We start from the raw sequence: 19909 nt of genomic DNA on the forward strand, positions 1-19909 counted from the left end.
TTATGTAACAATTAGCCTAAATGGCTGGTAATTAGACCTATGTGTAGTTTCTAAGGGTAAAAGAAATGTCTCAGTGGTGGTCTTCAGAAGTACAAGGAAAACAAAAAGGCCTTTTGCTTCTTGTTTCTAGTGCTTCTAAGGCCTGCTTGCCATAATCTCAGAAGAGATTCCAAGTTCTTCAAGAGCCTGTGAAGGCTCCATTCTGAGGTTCTCTTCCTTACCTGGTCACAAAATAGAGGCTGGCACTGAGCTGTGAAGCACTGGGCAACCCCATTTCTACACAGACATTTGGCACACCGGCTCAGCTGCCAGTCCTCCCCGTCCTGAAACACACGGCCTTCATAGGAACAGGGTTCTGGAAGGTCAAAGAAACAGGGATTACTAGGGGAATGGCATTTGTTAATCCCAGGGCTGACTGCATGGGTATTCAGCCAGTGCAGTTGCACAGGGCCAACCCGTCAGAAGCCCAGTGCACAGAAGGAGGTCCTGTGTTTGGTGTGCAGTGCTCTACAGTCACTATCTTGAAATCTCTGAATTTGTGTTTTATAGGTGAAGATTTGAGGCTCAGCTCATGCGTGGTCCCACCTGCTTCTGGCTTCCTGAGATGAGTTCTCAGCTACCAGCTCCTCCACCCCATCCCAGTGAATGCTATCATCCCCAACCCTCTTGGGGGCTGGTGCCAGGAGGTTGCATGCGCCCTATGCACCAAGTCACAGGGTGGAGCCTGGGGTATCTGTGAAGATCTCCTCTCACCCTTCATTCCTAGGCCCAAGCGAGGAAAACATTAAATAGCAACTAAAAAACATGACAAATATGACAGGCTGAAAGAAAGAGGTCACAGAGGCAAACAAAAGAACAACAACAAAAAGGCTTTTTCCCTTCTTGCTTTTTGAACAAGGGACCCTACATTTTTGCAAATTATATTTTTGGCCCCAGTTGATCCTCTAATCTTTCCAGGAAATATACTTCCATAGTCTTTCTCATGGAGAGTCAAGGAGAAAGCCTCTTACGACCTAACAAAGAATCCCACAAGCTCTGACAGCCTACTCCCAACACCACTCCCAACTCTGTTGTTCCAGGTATTTTGACTCGTAGAGTTGGTTATTCAGCCTAAAACGTCTGTCAGTCTTTTTCTGGTGGGTGACATCTGAAATGCATGAGGCAAACATTCTACTTTCATCAATTCTTGGGCATATTTTTTTATCCCTGGAATTCTCCAGGATAAAGGATTGCCAGAAATGGAGTAAGTAGGGATCAGAAAGAAATGAGGTATCTTTTTGATGAGAAAAAGCAAGAATACAGTGTGCCTTCCAGGTGCTATTAAATAAAAGTATTTTAGCTGTTATATGTCAAGAGAGAACATGATATATCAATGACAATAATTCCTATTTATTATCCTATTTATTATACAGTATACACTACCTAGCTATAAAAATGGAAGGGGACATAGATCCTCGAAATGTAATAAGAAGAGTATGGGAACAAGCGTGAATTCCAAGGGGTGGGCCTAAAAGTCTGAACCTGGCTTGGTGAACAAAATCTGGGTGTCTTGGTTTCTAGGCAGGCATGCTTTCTTCAGTGAGGATAAAATAAAGGTAAATAAAAGGCATGCGTCCTGTCGTGTATGTCTTGGAAAAAGATGTTATGTCATCTCAAAGACAAGCCCACAGAATTAGTGTTGGCAATACTATTCAGAGAACTGATTTATTCCTTTTTCTGTCCACTAAGGAGGTAGAAGGAACCACCTTGGCCTTATGGAATCATATGAAAGGATCTTTTCCCTATCCCTTGCCTTTCAGGAACTGTGAATGAAGAGGGATAAATATCAGAAACTCACAGAATCTCAAATTTGGAATGGCGCTTAAGGATTTGTTCCAATCTCACTCTCTGGGACATTGCGCCCTGCCACGTGCAAGGTTTTGCACTTGATTCCAGTAAGGAATGGGGTTAGGAAATCTTTGCCACACTGAGCAAGAAAGAGAAGAGTTGGGGTGTCACCATGTGAAAGGCAAAGAAGGTCTCCTTCTACAAGCTCATACTCACTCCCAGGGCCCACACAAATTGGGCAGCAGCTTCCTTCAGGGATGAATGCCAGCTCCTGGTGTCCACATGACAGTGGGGGACAGGGTTGGAGGGTGCATCGGACTTCCCCATGATTGCAAGAGCACACAGTACATGGAGAAGAGACCCACTCTGTCCCATGCTGTGTGTCAGGGAGAAAAAACAAAGGTTAGTTCTAAAATATAGGCTTTCATTCAGGCAAACAGAAACAAGTCTTCTCTTACACAAACTAAGGATGGAACTGAGGAAAGGTGGAAGAAAGCTATGAGCTTGCAAGTTTGAGAGCAGAATTTGCAATGTTCCAAGTCAAAGACCAGTTTACATATGGACTTCTCTTTCTATTACCCCTAAGATTCTTTATTTAAAAAATTCAGGAAATTTGTAAATACAAAAAGAAAAGAAAATAACCCTAGTCTCCTATCATTTAAAACATTCAATAAAGCCCAAATTCAAATATAGACATATTTACTGTGTTATTCATAATGACTATATTCTTTTCAATAGCTCTCTCTGATCCTATTTCCTTTCTTTGACTTTATTTTTCATCCTGATTAGTTCCTATATCCCCCCGCCCCCTCGCTCTGAACTGTTACAGTCATCTCATGGTCCTGGGGAAACTGTGATAGCCAACAGGGAGCACAAGCAGGCAATAATGTACCTGAGTTGCATAAACCAAGGATTTACTTGGCCACATGCATGTTCTCAGATCCCAGCTCAGCCCTTCCTGCCTCAGAAACTATAGGTAAGTGACTTAATCTTTTTCAATCTCAGTTTCTTTGTCTGGTGAATCTTTTTCAATTCTCAGTTTCTTCTTAATCTTTTTCTTCTCAGTTTCTTCTCTTTAGCAGGCCACCTCATTTAACCCTTGGAAGAGTCCACTGGTGAAGGGGATGTTGTCATACTGTTTCATTCTATAGGTGGCCTGCTAAAGAGCCACCCAGGTGTGCAGCACACTGGCATTCAATCCAGAATAGAACAGTGTTACCCAGAGCTGTGAAAATGTAGGCCAAAGGCTACAAACTTCCAGCTATCAGAGGAACAAGTTCTGGGGATCTAAGGTACAGCATGAGGGGTGATGGATGAGTTAATTAATTCGATTGTGGTAATTATTATACAATATATATGCATATCCAATTGTGTTGTACACCTTGACTATATTTGATCTTCATCTGTCAATTAAACATCTTAAAATTAAAAAGCTGCTCAATTTTCTCCCATTTCTAGTGCATGAGTTCCTGACCTTCCTCCCTTCTTCCACACTTTGTGTTGATTGTAAGTAGTACGAACGGACACAAATAACGAAGGTCAAGTCCTTTCCCATCCATTCTTACTTCTGCTACAATTATGTATAAATTTCAAATTTAGTACAGCATGGAAATGGGTACGTCCACAAACTGTGGGCTAATAAAAGACAGGGTAATTGAACTTTATGCTTGAAAAGGCCTACACATGAAAGCAAAGAAAGAATTTAAAATTGATAGGTTTTAATGAGTTAAAATTTTTAAATCTTCCAAAAATACATTATAAAATTTATAAAATAAAAGTAAAAGGCAAAGGACAAACTAATTTTAAAAATTGCAAATTACGTTAATTAGAACTAAACTCTAATATAGAAAAGCACTTATAAGGAGTAAGAAAAGACATTTCAAATTTTTAAAATAGCAATAAACGTATAGAATGTTCAAATTTATTAACTGTAAAAAATACTAATTATAAAATAAAACTTGGATAACATTTTAAATATCTGATATGAAAAGACTTTAAAATTTGCAGTACCTAGTGTTGGTGAAGCTGCAGAAAAGTGAAATTCTCTCATACACAAAGCCTTCCCTGACGATAACACCTGGACTCACTTAACCAGAAGAGGCCTATGCAGGATAATCACACTTGAAAAGAGGATGCACTATCTATGGTATTTCGCCTGGGCTTATCATTAAACACAGAAGACTTAAATTTTAATGACTAAAGATGTCACAGCTTCAATACTCAAACTCTTTAGATGCTTTGACCTACTAATTTCACTTTTTATAAGTTATCTGGAGAAAATGATTAATGACACACAAAAGCCTTAAATACAAGCAACTCCATTTATTGCTCTTTATAGTGAAATTGGAAATATTTTAGTAAAAACTGGAAGCTACGCAAATATCTAATAATAGGGAATGATGTTCTCCAAGAGTACATTAAGGAACTATTTACAATATAATGTTATGTAAAAAGGCAAGACATAAAACACAGCATAATTCCAATTATGTTAAAACAAAGATCTGTATGTATTATCTATCTATCTCCACTGCCAATCCCTCCACCAAAACTGAACGAACATTAACAGTGGTTTTCAGAGTATTAGGATTACTGGTGATATTTTTTCTTTTTGTATACTTTTATCTTTTCCAGATTTTCCCAAAGAAAATATATTTTTGTCATCAGAAAGCAAGTTATTGTCTAAAGTATCTAATGAATGATTTATATATCTTAAAGTCAAAATTAAAGTCTTAAAGACTTGTGCATGTGGCCAAGTAAATCCTTGGTTTGCGCAACTGCATAGTCTTTAAATTATATATATTTGACTATATATTTAAAGTCAAATCTTAATGTCTTAAAGACTGTACAGAACAACTTGAAGTAAACTTCTTTTTATTAAAAATAAGAAGACTGCTTAAACATCTAGACATTTCACTTCATAAAACAAGACCTTTCGTTACCACCAAGAAACACCACTGTTGTTTCCAAAACATTGCAGACACACTACCTTTCAGACAGCCACCAGAAAAATTAATTGTAACAACAGCCTGCCAATAACCAAAGTTGTTCATCTGTAAAATTAGATGGCTATATTAGCTGATCTTTTCAGTACTCGCTCTGTTTGATCATGTAAATTTATTATGTAACCCAAGAGATGTAAAATTAAGCAATAGGTTCTCCCTTCCCAATAAGCTTGAGAACTGTGGGAATTAAAAAAACATTCAAGCCGGGTACAGTGGCTCACGCCTGTAATCCCAGCACTTTCGGGGACTGAAGTGGGGGGATCACTTGAGGTCAGGAGTTTGAGACCAGCCTGGCCAATATGGTGAAACTCCATCTCTACTAAAAATACAAAAATTAGTCCCAGCTACTTGAGAGGCTGAGGCGGGAGAAGCGCTTGAACTCAAGAGGTAGAGGCCACTGCACTCCAGCCTGGGTGACAGAGTGAGACTCCATCACACACACACACACACACACACACACACACACACACACACAAAAGGCTCCACTGTTTGACGTCAGAGCCATGGAAGAAAGTCCAGACTGTGATCCAAAGTGTGCATCATGATGAGAAGAAATCACTCTCACATCTCTGGAGGAGACAAGTCACCTAAGTTCACTCCACTTTTATCTCTTACACCTGTCCCTGAAACAGTGATACCTCCTTCCCCAGAGTGAGTGTTCTGAGCATTGATAATGCATGTAATACACTCAGCCTAGAGATCAAGGTATCAGCACATGCACACACACACACACACACACACACACACACACACACACACATACACACATATAGGTAATTTTCTCCATATACATTTATGAAAGCATTATTTCTTATATACACTGTAGCAGCAAAGAGAGCTCTGTAAAATGAAGGAATAATAGATACACAGAGCAATGCTCCCACAGGACCCAGTTTTACCCGTGCCATCTTAACCTCATTAATACCTGTTTGAAAACATGACATTTTGACACTGGGCAGAAGCAACCTCTGCAGATAACATCTTAAATAAAAAATTCTCCTGCGTAGTCAACTAACAAGTTGGCTTGGCTGTTGACATAAGTCCAAAAGAAAGATAAGGTCATAAAGCATTTGCTTGGCTTACTGACAGAACAAAAATATAATTTTCCTTCACGTAATTTGTTCCTGTTATGGAGTTAAAGATCCAGAATACTAAATATCTGGGAATGTTCAGTGCATATTATAATTACATCCTCTACTTTGAGGAGAACACAGCTAAAGAATTCAATACTTATTTCTTGCTTTTCAGATATAAATTAGTTCTCCTTTTAGCCTCACAGAAAAAGTGAGCAGGCCTGTCCCTTCTCACTCCTCTATTCAATCGAATTGGGCACTAGGACATTACCACCTGCCATTTCATTTTTCAATAAGCCTTCAAGCCCCATCTACTCAGATTTGACATTATCTGGTGCTAAGATTAGATTAGTAAAGAGGAAGAGAAGGGGGATTCATGGTCCTTTCCCCTCCCTTTCACAAAGTAATTTGTGGGGAAAGCACAGAAAAAAAATATTCAAACAACTTTAAAACACATTTGAGACTTGCCTCCCTGGCTGGTTGGCATGGTGAGGCACAGATCCAAAAGTTAATTTCAAAGTATAGCTTTGCGAAGGTCATAGATGAAATGATCCCCTAAATCCTGGCTGTAATAAACCCATGCAATAGTCTCAAATAACCTAGAATCAGCCAAAAGGTTCAAGTGTTTTCCTCACTCCAGGAAAGATCTTGAGACTTGTCTTGACTTGCTGAAATGCCAGTTGTATAAGACGCTGCCTCCTCTGCAAGCAAAGGAGGTCCTCTCCCGAGTCTCCACTGTTTTATTAAGGGGTGGTCTTCTCATGCAGCCCTTAGCTCAGCCAGTCCTTCACTTTCCTTTCTTTGAACCATGTTCCTCGGAAACAGTATTACTTCAACAGCTTCCCTCCTGCCATACCCAGTCTATCCTAAATCATCTTCTCAATCTCTCTTAGGGGAAAGCTTCCACTTCAGATCACCATTCCAAAATTTGTAAAACACCAGGCTATTTTATAGCTATTGGGAGACTCCATTACCTGCCCTATGGGAGGCAAGCCAGAGACCAAAGAGAAAGGATCACTGCTATTCAGCGGTAGGAAAAAGTACTCTGAAAACTGCTCCCCAAACAAGCAAGAAAGGAAATGCTACAAGAGTCAAAAATGAACAAACAAACAAAACTAGTGACGAAAGTGATGAGGTGAGACCCAGACCAGACAAGCATTTAACCCACTCAAGAAAATTAATACACTATGGAGTATTTGGTAAGAACATAGGCGAAGTGAAGAAAGAAAGGGAGGAAAGACAGAAAAACAAGAAATAGAATTATTTTAACTTTATTAAGACTAAAAGCAGAAGATTTTGTCTTGCCTTAAAAAATCCATCCTCTAGCTCTATTTGAAGAAGCAACCCACTAGAGACATTTTTCCCAAAATATGATACTTTTGAAATTCAGCCTTTTACTCAGTTACATTAAGTACCAGAAATATAACATTTTCAGAGGGAGTAAATTTCGAAAGTCACATTTGGAAAAGCAACACATGGATATGTTCTTACTCAGTTTACAGCTTTCTGCGTGGTAACTGTTGCAGAGCGATGAACCACAAGGGAGGTGGGGAAAAGAAAGACCAGAGGGAGAACTTTTTGAACTGTCCCAGCAAAAGTGGGAGGCTAAGAGGATTTTTAACTAACCCATGGCAGATCTGTGTGGTCCTAGAGCTACCCAGCCACACTGGTTACTGACAAACATGCCCTTAACATGAGGTCTCTTATGCTGTCTCCTGAATGGAGAGACACTAACTTGGGGAAAGTTTTGTATCAGATGAAAGATGAGGATTACAGGAAACTTTCTTTCCATCTTACTGAACCTTACCTGCTATCTCAGGTAACATTTATGAATTAATGAAGATGAACTTTCTATTTTCATAATTTCTATTATGGACTTTCCAGTTGGTAGTTTTTAATCATATTTAATACCTCTAAATTAATCCCGAAGGATCTGAAATGAGAAAATATAATTTAAAAAATTTGAGAATACATTTCTAGTCCTGTAGTTCTAAAGAGGGGGAAGGTGAACATTTTGCCCCCAAGGGAAATTTGGCAATGTCTGCAAACATTTCTGGTTGTCATAAATGAGGAATGCTACTAGCATCTAGTGGGAAGAGACCAGGGATATGGCTAAATGTTCTAAAATGCACAGAACAGCCCCCACAACAAAGCTTAAAGTGCCAGGATTGCTAAGTTGAAAATTTCTACTATGGTAAAAAAAGAGCCTTGAATTAGGAGTCAGAAGACCAGTAATTGAGACCAGGTTATACCATTTATTAGTAATATGACATTGGGCAAGTACCTAAGCTCTTTGCAATCAAATTTTTTCAGATTTAGAAGATGGACTAATAGGAACAGCTCTGCAGTGCAGTTACCAGCAAGAACAATGCAGAGGGTGAGTGACCACCACATTCCCAAACAGGTTATTACTGCCCACAGACCAGGAGATTCCCAGGCTGAGAAATGCCACGAGTTTCCAGCATGGCTGTTTCAGCTGGCATAGCAGGTCTCCGCACAAAAACCCACACAAATCTGAGAGGCCATTTCAACTGGTGCCTGGAATGCCTGGGAGAGAGAGCTGCCCATTCAACTGAAAAAAGGGGGCTGAAACAGGGAACCAGGTGATCTCGCTTAGCAGGTCGCACCCCCACAAAGACCAGCAATCTGAAACGCTCTGAATTGAAAGTTTCCCAGCAAGTGCAGCTGGACCTGAGATGGTCCAGCTCTGAGCAGGGGAAGAAAGTCCGCCACTACTGAGGCAGTCTGCCATTACCAAGGCAGTGTGCCATTTCCGAGGCAATCTGCCATTACTGAAGCAGTCAGCCATTACAGAGGCAGTCTGCCATTACTGAGGCAGATCTGCATTGCCGAGGCAGTCCTAACTCTACTTCCCTAAACAAAACTGCAAGGAAGTTCACACAGCAGCTGGGCAGAGCCCATAGCAGGTCAGCAACACCAATGCTGCAAGACTGTGACTAGCCTACCTCCTTGCTGGGCAGGGCATCTCTGAAAAAAGGCAGCAGCATGTTAGGAACTTATAAATAAAGCCTCACGTTCCCAGGGCAGAAAACCTGGGAACAAAAGCAGATATGAGTTCTGCTGGAGCAGACTTAAAGGTACCTGCCCGACAGCTCTGAACAGAACAACGGAGCTCACAGCTCAGCAATTGAGCTCCTCTAAGGGACAGACTGTCTCCTCAAGCAGCTCCTGACTCCCGTATATCCAAAGAGACAATTCATAAAGGAGAGCTTAGGCTGACCTCTGGTGGGTAACCTTTTGGAAAGAAGATAACAGAAGAAGAAACTGGCAGCAACCCTTACTATTCTACAGCTGCTACAGGTAATCCCCAGGCAAGCAGGGCCTGGAGTAGACCTCCATCAGTTCTACAGCAGGGGGAGGGTGGGTGGCCTGACTGTTAGAAGGAAACCTAAAAAACAGAAAGAAATAATTTCATCATCAACAAAAATGTTGTCCACTCAGAGACCCCATCTGAAAGTCAACAGCTACAAAGACTACAGATAGATAAATCCACAAAGATGGGAAGAAACCAGTGCAAAAAGGATGAAAACACCAAAACCAGAATGCCTCGCCTCCTCGAAGGGATCACAACTCCTCACCAGCAAAGGAGCAAAGCTGGTTGGAGAATGAGTCCAATGAATTCACAGAAACAGGCTTGAGAAGGTCGGTAATAACAAACTTCTCTGAGTTAAAAGAACATGTTCTAACACAATACAAAGAAACTAAGAACCTTAAAACAAGGTTTGATGAAATGCTAATGAGAATAAACAGCTTAGACAAGCATATAAATGACTTGATGGAGCTGAAAAATACAACATGAGAACTTCGCAAAGCATACACAAGTTTCAATAGCCGAATCGAACACCCAGAAGAAAGGATATCAGAGACTGCAGATCAACTCAATGAAATAAAATGAGAAGGCAAGGTTAGAGAAAAAAGAGTGAAAAGAAATGAACAAAACCTCCAAGAAATGTAGGATTATGTGAAAAGACCTAATCTATGTTTGATAGGGGTCCCGGAATGTGATGCAGAGAATGAATCCAAGCTGGAAAACACTTTCCAGGGTATTATCCAGGAGAACTTCCCCAACCTAGCAAGGCAGGCCAATATTCAAGTCCAGGAAATCAGAGAACACCACAAAGATATTCCTCAAGAAGAGCAACCCCAAGGCACATAATCGTCAGATTCACCAAAGTTAAAATGAAGGAGAAAATGCTAAGGGCAGCCAGAGAGAAAGGTCGGGTTACTCACAAAGGGAAGTCCATCAGACTCACAGCGGATCTCTCAGCAGAAACCCCACAAGCCAGAAGAGAGTAGGGACCAATATTCAACATCCTTAAAGAAAAGAACTTGCAACCTAAAATTTCATACCCAGCCAAACTAAGCTTCATAAGCAAAAGATAAATAAAATCCTTTATGAACAAGCAATTGCTCAGAGATTTTATCACCACCAGTCTTGCTTTACAAGAGCTCCTGAAAGAAGCACTACACATAGAAAGGAACGACCAGTACCAGCCACTCCAAAAACATAACAAATGGTAAAGACCATCAATGCAATGAAGAAACGGCATCAACTAATGGGCAAAATAATGAGCTAGCATTAAAATGGCAGAATCAAATTCACACATAACAATATTAACCTTAAATGTAAATGGGCTAAATGCCCCAATGAAAAGACACAGACTGGCAAAATGGATAACACGTCAAAACCCATCAGTTTTTGACTTTTTATCCAGGAAACACATCTCACATGCAAGGATACACATGGGCTCAAAATAAAGGGATGGAGGAAGATTTACCAAGCAAATGGAGAGAAAAAAAAAAAAAAAAAAAAAAAAAAAAAAAAAAAAAGCAGGAGTTGCAAACCTGGTCTCTAATAAAATAGACTTTAAACCAGCAAAGATCAAAAGAGACAAAGAAGGCCATTACATAATGGTTAAAGGATCAGTGCAACAAGAAGAGCTAATGATCCTAAATATATATGCACCCAATACAGGGGCGCCCAGATACGTAAAGCAAGTTCTTAATGACCTACAAAGAGACTTAGACTCCCACACAATAATAGTGAGAGAATTTAACTCTCCACTGTCAATATTAGACAGATTAATGAGACAGAAAATTAACAAGGATATCTAAGACTTGAACTCAGATCTGGACTAAGCAAACCTAAAAGATATTTACAGAACTCTCCACCCCAAATCCACAGAATATACATTCTTCTCAGCACCACATCACACCTACTCTAAAATTGGCCACATAATTGGAAGTAAATCATTCCTCAGCAAATGCAAAAGAACGGAAATCATAACAAACAGGCTCTCAGACCACAATTCAATCAAATTAGAACTCAGAATTCAGAAAATAACTCAGAACTGCACAACTTCATGGAAACTGAACAACTGGCTCTTGAATGTTGACTGGATAAATAACAAAATAAAGGCAAAAACAAAGACGTTCTTCAAAACCAATGAGAATGAAGACACAGTGTACCAGAATCTCTGGGATACATTTAAAGCAGTATCTAGAAGAAAATTTATAGCAATAAATGCCCATATGAGAAGCAAGGAAAGATCTAAAATCGACATGCTATCATCAAAATTGAAAGAGCTAGAGGAGATCAAAAAAACTCAAAAGCTAGCAGAAGACAAGAAATAACTAAGATCAGAGCAGAACTGAAGGAGATAGAGACACAAAAATCCATTCAAAAAAAATCAATAAATCCAGGGGCTGGATCTATGAAAAGATCAACAAAATAGACCACTATCCAGATTAATAAAAAAAAAAAATGAGAGAGAATAATCAAATAGGTGCAATAAAAAACGATAAAGGGGATACCACCACAGATTCCACAGAAATACAAACTACCATCAGAGATTACTACAAACAGCTCTATGCACATAAACCAGTAAACCAGGAAGAAATGGATACATTCCTGGACACTTACACCCTCCCAAGCCTAAACCAGGAAGAAGTTGAAACCCTGAATATACCAGTAACAAGGGCTGATGTTGAGGCAGCAATTAATAGCCTACCAACCAAAAAAAGCCCAGATCCAGATGGGTTCACAGCCGAATTCTACCACACATACAAAGAGGAGTTGATACCACTCCTTCTGAAACCATTCCAAACAATCCAAAAAGAGGGAATCCTTCCCAAATCATTTTATGAGACCAACATCATCCTGATTCCAAAACCCGGCAGAGACTCAACAAGAAAAGAAAACTTCGGGCCAGTATCCATGATGAACATAGATGCAAAAATCTTCAATAAAATACTGGCAAACTCATTGCAACAGCACATCAAAAAGCTTATCCACCATGATCAAGTAGGCTTCATCCCAGGGATGCAAGGCTGGTTCAACATATGCAAGTCTATAAATGTAATTCACCGCATAAACAGAACCAAAGACAAAAGTCACATGAGTATCTCAACAGATGCAGAGAAGGCCTTCGACAAAACTCAACAGCGCTTTATGCGAAAAACTCTCAATAAACTAGGTATCGACGGAACGTATCTCAAAATAATAAAAGGTACGACAAACCCACAGCCAATATCATACTGAATGGGCAAAAACTGGAAGCATTCTCTTTGAAATCTGGCACTAGACAACAATGCCCTCTCTCACCACTCCTATTCAATATAGTATTGGAAGTTCTAGCCAGAGCAATCTGGCAAGAAAAAGAAATAAAGGGTATTCAGTTATGAAAGGAGGAAGTAAAATTGTTTCTATTTGCAGAAGACCCCATCGTCTCGGCCAAAATCTCCTGAAACTGATAAACAACCTCAGCAAAGTCTCAGGATACAAAATCAATGGCAAAAATCACAAGCATTCCTATACACCAATAACAGACTTAAAGAGAGCCAAATCAAGAACAAACTGCCATTCACAATTGCTACAAAGAGAATAAAATAACAACTAACAAAGGATGTAAAGAACCTCTTCAAGGAGAACTACAAACCACTGCTCAAGGAAATAAGTGAGGACACAAATTGATGAAAAAACATTCCATGCTCATGGTTAGGAAGAATCAATTGTTGTGAAAATGGCCATACTCCCCAAAGTAATTTACAGATTCAATGCTATCCCCATTGAGCTACCAATGACCCTCTTCACAGAACTGGAAAAAACCACCGTAAACTTCATGTGGAACCAAAAAAAAAGCCCACATAGCCAAGTCAATTCTAAGTAAAAAGAACAAAGCTGGAGGCATCACTCTACCTGACTTCAAACTATACTACAGGGCTACAGTAATCAAAACATCATGGCACTGGTACCAAACAGAGATATAGACCAATGGAACAGAATAGAGGCCTCTGAGGCAGCGCCACACATTTACAAACATCTGATCTTTGACAAACCTGACAAAAACAACCAATGGGGAAAAAATTCCCTGTTTAATCAATGATGTTGGGACAACTGGCTAGCCATGTGCAGAAAGGAGAAACTGGACCCCTTCCTGACACATTACACTAAAATTAACTCCAGATGGATTAAAGACCTAAACATAAGACCTAACACCATAAAAATCCTAGAAGAAAACCTAGGCAAAACCATTCAGGACATAGACATAGGAAAGGACTTCATGACTAAAACACCAAAAGCATTGCAACAAAAGCCAAAATAGACAAATGGGATCTAATGAAACTTCAGAGCTTCTGCACAGCAAAAGAAAAGTCATTAGAGTGAACCAGGAACCAACAGAATGGGAAAAAATTTTTGCGATCTACCCATCTCACAAAGGGCTGATATCCAGAATTTACAAAGAACTAAAACAGATTTACAAGAAAAATACAAACAAACCCATTCAAAAGTGGGTGAAGGATATGAACAGACACTTTACAAAAGAAGACATTATTGAGGCCAACAAACATATGAGAAAATGCTCATCATCACTGGTCATCAGAGAAATGCAAATCAAAACTACATTGAGATACCACCTCACACCAGTTAGAATGGCGATCATTAAGAAATCTGGAGACAACAGACCTTAGAGAGAATGTGGAGAAATAGGAACACTTTTATACCGTTGGTGGGAGTGTAAACTAGTTCAACCATTGTGGAAGACAGTGTGGTGATTCCTCAAGGACCTAGAAATAGAAATTCCATCTGACCCAGCAATCCCATTACTGGGTATGTATCCAAAGGATTATCAATTATTTTATTATAAAGACACATGCACACATATATTCATTGCAGCACTGTTTACAAGAGCAAAGGCCTGGAACCAACCCAAATGCCCATCAATGATAGACTGGACAGGGAAAATGTGGTACATATACACCATGGAATACTATACAGCCATCAAAAATGATGAGTTTGTGTCCTTTGTAGGGACATGGATGAACCTGGAAACCATCATTCTCAGCAAACTGACACAAGAACAGAAAATCAAGCACCGCGTGCTCTCACTCATAGGTGGATGTTTAACAATGAGAATACACGGACACAGGGATGGGAGCATCACACACTGAGGTCTATTGGGGGAGAATGGGGAGGGACAACAGGGGTAGGGAGGTTGGGGAGGGATAACATGCGGAGAAATGGTAGATATAGGTGACAGGGGATCGATGCAGCAAACCACATTGCCATGTATCTACCTATGCAACAGTCCTACATGTTCTGCACATGTATCCCAGATCCTAAAGTACAATATAATATATATTTAAAAAAATTTTTTTTAATATTTACCATGAGAGTAATAACATCTGCTATTCTCACCAGCTAAGGGTTATTTGTAACTCTCAAAGTAAAAATGTATGTAGTATACAAAAGGAAGAAAGTACTTTTATTATTCAGTATCACAACTTCTTCAATATCAACATTCTCAGACACAAATTCAATCTACAAATATTTATGTAGTGCCTAAGCAACGTTTTACTCCTATACTACAGGAAACCTAAATGCTCACAGAAAGTCAAAAGGGCTTCAGATCCTCCATTGCCTGGGCAAAGAAAAAAAAAACAAAACTCATCAACACAAGTTTAACATTCAGCTTTCCCTTGTCAGAGATTTGCAGACACAGAATCAACTTTGGGTCAGAAAACACTTACCTCGTGGATTTTCTTTTCATGATGGCAAGATCCTGGAGTCCTCAAAACACACTCAGGGCAGCATTGGTTGGCAGCTATTTGAAGCACTTCTCCCTGAGCATTTAAAAGCAGCTCAAAGTAAAACAGCAGCAGCATACACTGAATCACAATAGTTCATCAGACCCCAAGTCATCTTACATTCACCAAATTTCATGCATTTCTGAGGTGACAACAACAGAAAAGATAAAATGACCAGACTGAAAAAAAGGTTCTGTGCCCAGAAGAGCTTCACTCAAAGATAAAATGAATCCCTTTGTAAAAGTAATTTCTTTGAAAAAAAAAAGTCTACATCTTTTCACATGTGGTGAAGTTGAGACTTTTTTCACTACAAACACTTGGAGTTTCACACGAGGCAAGCAGTTTCTGCCTGCCGGAAAGAGGAAGAAGACTCAGGTGGAGGGTGGCCACAGAGTTAGCAGGTCTTCCAGCTGTCTATGTCTTAGACAGCCTAGGGCAGTCTAAGCTCCAATCTCCTGTCTCAAGTAAAAGTTACCCATGAGAACTTCAACCAGTGCAGCAACTGAAGTTTTCATGGGTAACTTTTACTTGAGATATGAGATTGGAGGACAGAGTTCTGAGAGGGAGTAATATCTCTGCAGAGGTATCATATATATACACTGTGGTGAGCTGAATAGAATTCCTAGGCTCTAGTAAAGATCTATATTGTTTTCAGGGCTTTTATCGTTGTAATTGTGTTTCTTGATACTATCAAGAGAATAGGCCACCACCTGATACCCCAGGATTTATTGGGGAGGTGTCACATGTCAACCATCCATTCACCACTGTAAAGAATCTGTTTAAGAGTTATTAAAAATATGGAATGAAGAGCATTAGCTTGTCTTTGAGGCCCATGACTCGCATGTTAGATCTTTTTACTCATGCTGCTCCTCTACTTAGGATTTTTCTCAAGTCTAGTGATGTGTCAGAACAAGCAATGAGTGATTTTGATCAAAAATGGTAGGAGACCCTACATTAGCCAGGAAATCACGACTTATCTACAGGATAAAAGTCTACCAAGAATTCAACCAGTAGAATAAAAAAAAATTGTTTTTTTTGTGTGTGTGTGTGTGCGCACGCGTGTGCGCATGTGTATTAATATTATTGTTTATTATTTATTTTTGGTTGCTTCCATTTACAAAAGAATTTTACCTATCAGAGAATTCTAACATTATTAATTATATCTACAAGAGTGAATGGAAAATAGGACTAAATTTTTATAACCACTAATCCACTAAACAGATAAATACATCCGTAACAGTGACCATCAAATTCCTATTTTTTTGATAAAGGATAAAACTTATATGACATGGGATTTTATGAAATTCTACATACTGTGCAACATTAATCACTTTTCAGAAAAGTACCCTCTGAACCCCAAGATAAAACTATACTTGTCTGATTTTTACTAAGAAAATTAGAGAAACTATATTAGCCTAATTTCCCCTAAGAATTTTATACAGATAGAAAATAACATTATCTAAGTGTTGTTGATATTCTAACACAGAAGCCAGGAGCAAGGGGGAAAGGCAGGTAGAATGGAAGACTTCAAGGAATGTTTCATGCACCTAAATTAGTTTTCTTTGTTTTACATAAAAGCTGATTTTCAAATTTAGCCCTCAAAGGTCATTTTATAAATATGATATATATGTGGGTTGGATGTGTGCATATTTATTTATTTATTTATTTATTTTGCTAGTGACAGTAGGGGGAGGGGAGAGGATGGTTCCTTGGTCCATCTATTGAACTTCTGGTGGAACAAGAAAGAGGTAATTTAAAGGAGGAACAAAAATTTTTGCATGCGGGTACTTGAAGAATGAGAAGCAGAAAGTTCCTGCCACCTAACCATGTAACACTGAATGGCTTGGTGAACTGTGGGCTGCATGGAACACAAATGACTCCTTCTCCAGGCTTTTCAGTGTCCTGCTTTAGAAAGTAGTTGCAGGGGCAAAAAACATCAGTGAAGATTGCTGGGGACAAGATTACTTGCTTAGGACTTAGGAGAACCACTAACAATGATGATAGTTTAATCATTACAGCTAACACCTGTTGAGTGCTTACAATAGCAGAGTACTCCTCTACAAATTTATATGGATATGGATATTTACATATATGCACATATAGACATATATATATAGAGAGAAAGAGTTAATTTATTTTTCACAAAAACTTTATTAGGTAAATGTCATTATTATCTGCATTGAGGTTTGCAGCCAAAACCTCACCGTGTAATGTCATGTTTCTTTGCATGGCATTGTTCTTTGTGCAGACATATTCTTCAGAAATGGTTAGACAGGATAGCTTCTGACAGAACTGGGTTAACTATTCAAGGTTCTAAATACCTTTGTGTTCTTTCTCTCAATCTTCTGCACTTTGGGAGGCTGAGGCAGTTAGATCACTTGAGGTCAGGAGTTAGAGACCAGCCTGGCCAACATGGTGAAACCCGGTCTCTACAAAAATACAAAAAGTAGCTGGGTATGGTGCCACATGCCTGTAATCCCAGCTACTTGGGAGGCTGAAGCAGGAGAATCACTTGAACCAAAGAGGCAGAGGTTACAGTGAGCAGAGATCATGTCACTGCACTCCAGCCTGGGCCACAGAATGAAACTTTGTCTAAAATAAAATTATAATTTAATTTAGGTACAGCAGTGATTCATGAACTTGTACCACATACTGATGTAAGAGTACCACAGCAGATATGAATAACAGCAACACATGCTGCTGAAAGCACAAAAGAAAACTTAAAAGCAACACAGTAGAGTGAAAATCGCATTGGGACATGAGCCAAAGCCTAAGGTTGTTGACATGGCCATGCCACCTCCTAGCTCTGGGTCAGTGACTCAACCACTAAAAATCAGTTTCTTCATTTGTAGGCTGAGGATGTCTGACTAAATGATTTCTAAAGGTCCTTTCTAGTTCTTCCATTCTATGATCCTATTTCATTACTTGAAATAAAGAGCCCAAAAGCTCTGCGGAATATTTCCATGATCTTAGAGATGAAAAGTTTCTTATGGTTAGATCATCTGGTTCAAGCCTCTCATTTTACAGATAAGGAATCTCCTTCCTTAGAGTTCATGCTCTCTGATTCCTAGATTGCCTTGATCCACAAATTTACTGATCACTGTCTCATATTCACTCAGTAAAGACCTGATACCTGGATCTCTGGCTTTTTTCTGCCTGTGTCTTGATGATTCTGGACACCTTCAATGCCCATTAAAATGATATTTTATCTTTGTACACCCCTAACCACCTCAATTCAAGTGATTTTCATCTCTATTTCACAAAGCTATGGCCAACCTTAAAGTCTGTCCTCACTCCAATGAACCTGGGCCTCCTAGTCTAGCACTCTCTCGCCCTTACTGTCACTCATCTTCTCATTTCCTCCAGGGAGATCCTTGAGCACTTCTTTTCCTTCCAGTCATTCAACCCCCAGCTGGCCTCCCATTCTCCTACTCATGTAAGCCTCAATGTCCAGAAACCACTCCTTCTAATTCACTAACTCTGTCTCTCCTCCCCTCTAACTCCCATCTCTTCAACTTCTCTCTCAAGTCTGGCTATTACCCTTTCCCTCCTAAGGTGATTATATATCTTTCATGCTACTATCAAAAACTAGAAAGCAAAACACAACAAAACCCTCTCCCTTTCCTTGTGCAATCATTCCAAAAGATGTTGACTAAGTGCCTTCTGTGTGCTGCGTACTATGCTGCTTGATGGCCTGCAATAGGAAGAAGGCAAGATTCCTGCTCTCAGGGAGCTAAGTGCCTGGAGGAAGAAGCTGATAAGTCAACAGGCATTGCAGCCTGGTCAGGGGATATGAATAGGGCAAGCACAAAGCACCACGGAAGCACACTGAAGGACTTGATGGTTGGGGATGGGAGATTTAGAGAAACCTCTCAGATGTGATGCTGCCTACCTAAGGCCCCACTTCTCTCCTACCCTCAGTCGAGCTTCTGAAAGGATGGCCTTTATTCAGCCTTCCTTTCTTCACTTCCCATTCATTCTTCATTTCTCTGCAGTACAGTTTCCACCCCCCTCACTCCACTGATAATCAACCTCAGCGTGGCCGCCGGTGGCCTACATGCTGCCAGACCTGAAGGGCCATATTAAGTTCTCCTCCCACTGACTCCTTCAACTGTGCTCAATATGGTTAACGCAAACTTTCTGAGCATCTTCTATTCTCCTGGGGATGATATTACTCTCTTCTTTGGCCACGTCTTTCCTTTCACCTCTCTGACCACAGCTTCTCAATCTTCTTAAGCACTTTTTCTTATGCTTACCTCCCCTTAAATGACTGTCCTCCCCAAATTCCATCCTTCATTTTGTACCCTTTTCTCACACAATCTCTGTGGCTGAGTTCATTAGTTCTACATGTTTGCACTACCATCTATGTGCTGATGACAGCTACATTATATCCCCAGCCCTGTCTTCTCCTCTGAGCCTTAGACTTACATATCCAGCTACCATTCTGACATAGCCACCTGGCTCTTTTCCCAGACATTTCAAACCCAATGCCACCCAAACTGAAATCGTCATTTTTCCCAGATGGGCTGCTTTTCCTCATTCTCCTATATTCTCAGTATCAGTTGGTGACTCAGCTAAGCAACTAGTCCTTAAGCCTATTTGCTCCCACATCCCATATCTGGTACATTAGCAATCCCCTCCAAGCTCTTCCTTCATGAAACAATAAATTGCAAATGTGACTTCTCTGCTGTGAGTCTGGTTCCATTATTATCATCCTTTCGCCTGTATTCTCAGAGTAGCCTCTTAAAACTGTTTCTATACTTGGTTTTTCACTGTAATCTTTATATAGTAGCCAGAATGATCCTAATGAAATTGAAGTCAGATCATGTTGCTTCTCCCCTTAAACCTCTCCAGCGGCTTCCAGTGGCTTTTCTTCTCATTCAAAGTGAGAACATCACA

The 19909-nt window shown here is 39.8% G+C and overlaps 1 protein-coding gene across 3 annotated transcripts in view; it reads right to left on the bottom strand.

Moving 5' to 3' along the window:
- FRAS1 (Fraser extracellular matrix complex subunit 1) overlaps nucleotides 1–19909 on the bottom strand; it is a 464791-nt gene that overhangs the window by 273776 nt on the left and 171106 nt on the right. For all 3 annotated transcript variants that reach the window (XM_032239833.1, XM_032239834.1, XM_032239832.1), the window contains exons 4-6: nucleotides 14954–15046; nucleotides 2044–2203; nucleotides 222–355 (exon numbers count right to left, since the gene is read on the bottom strand). In XM_032239833.1, coding sequence (XP_032095724.1) covers nucleotides 222–355; nucleotides 2044–2203; nucleotides 14954–15046 — 387 coding nt within the window. The remainder of the gene's footprint in view (nucleotides 1–221; nucleotides 356–2043; nucleotides 2204–14953; nucleotides 15047–19909) is intronic.

Source organism: Sapajus apella, unplaced genomic scaffold (genome assembly GCF_009761245.1).
Source record: "Sapajus apella isolate SASKATOON/1434 unplaced genomic scaffold, GSC_monkey_1.0 scaffold45, whole genome shotgun sequence".
NCBI lineage: Eukaryota > Metazoa > Chordata > Mammalia > Primates > Cebidae > Sapajus > Sapajus apella.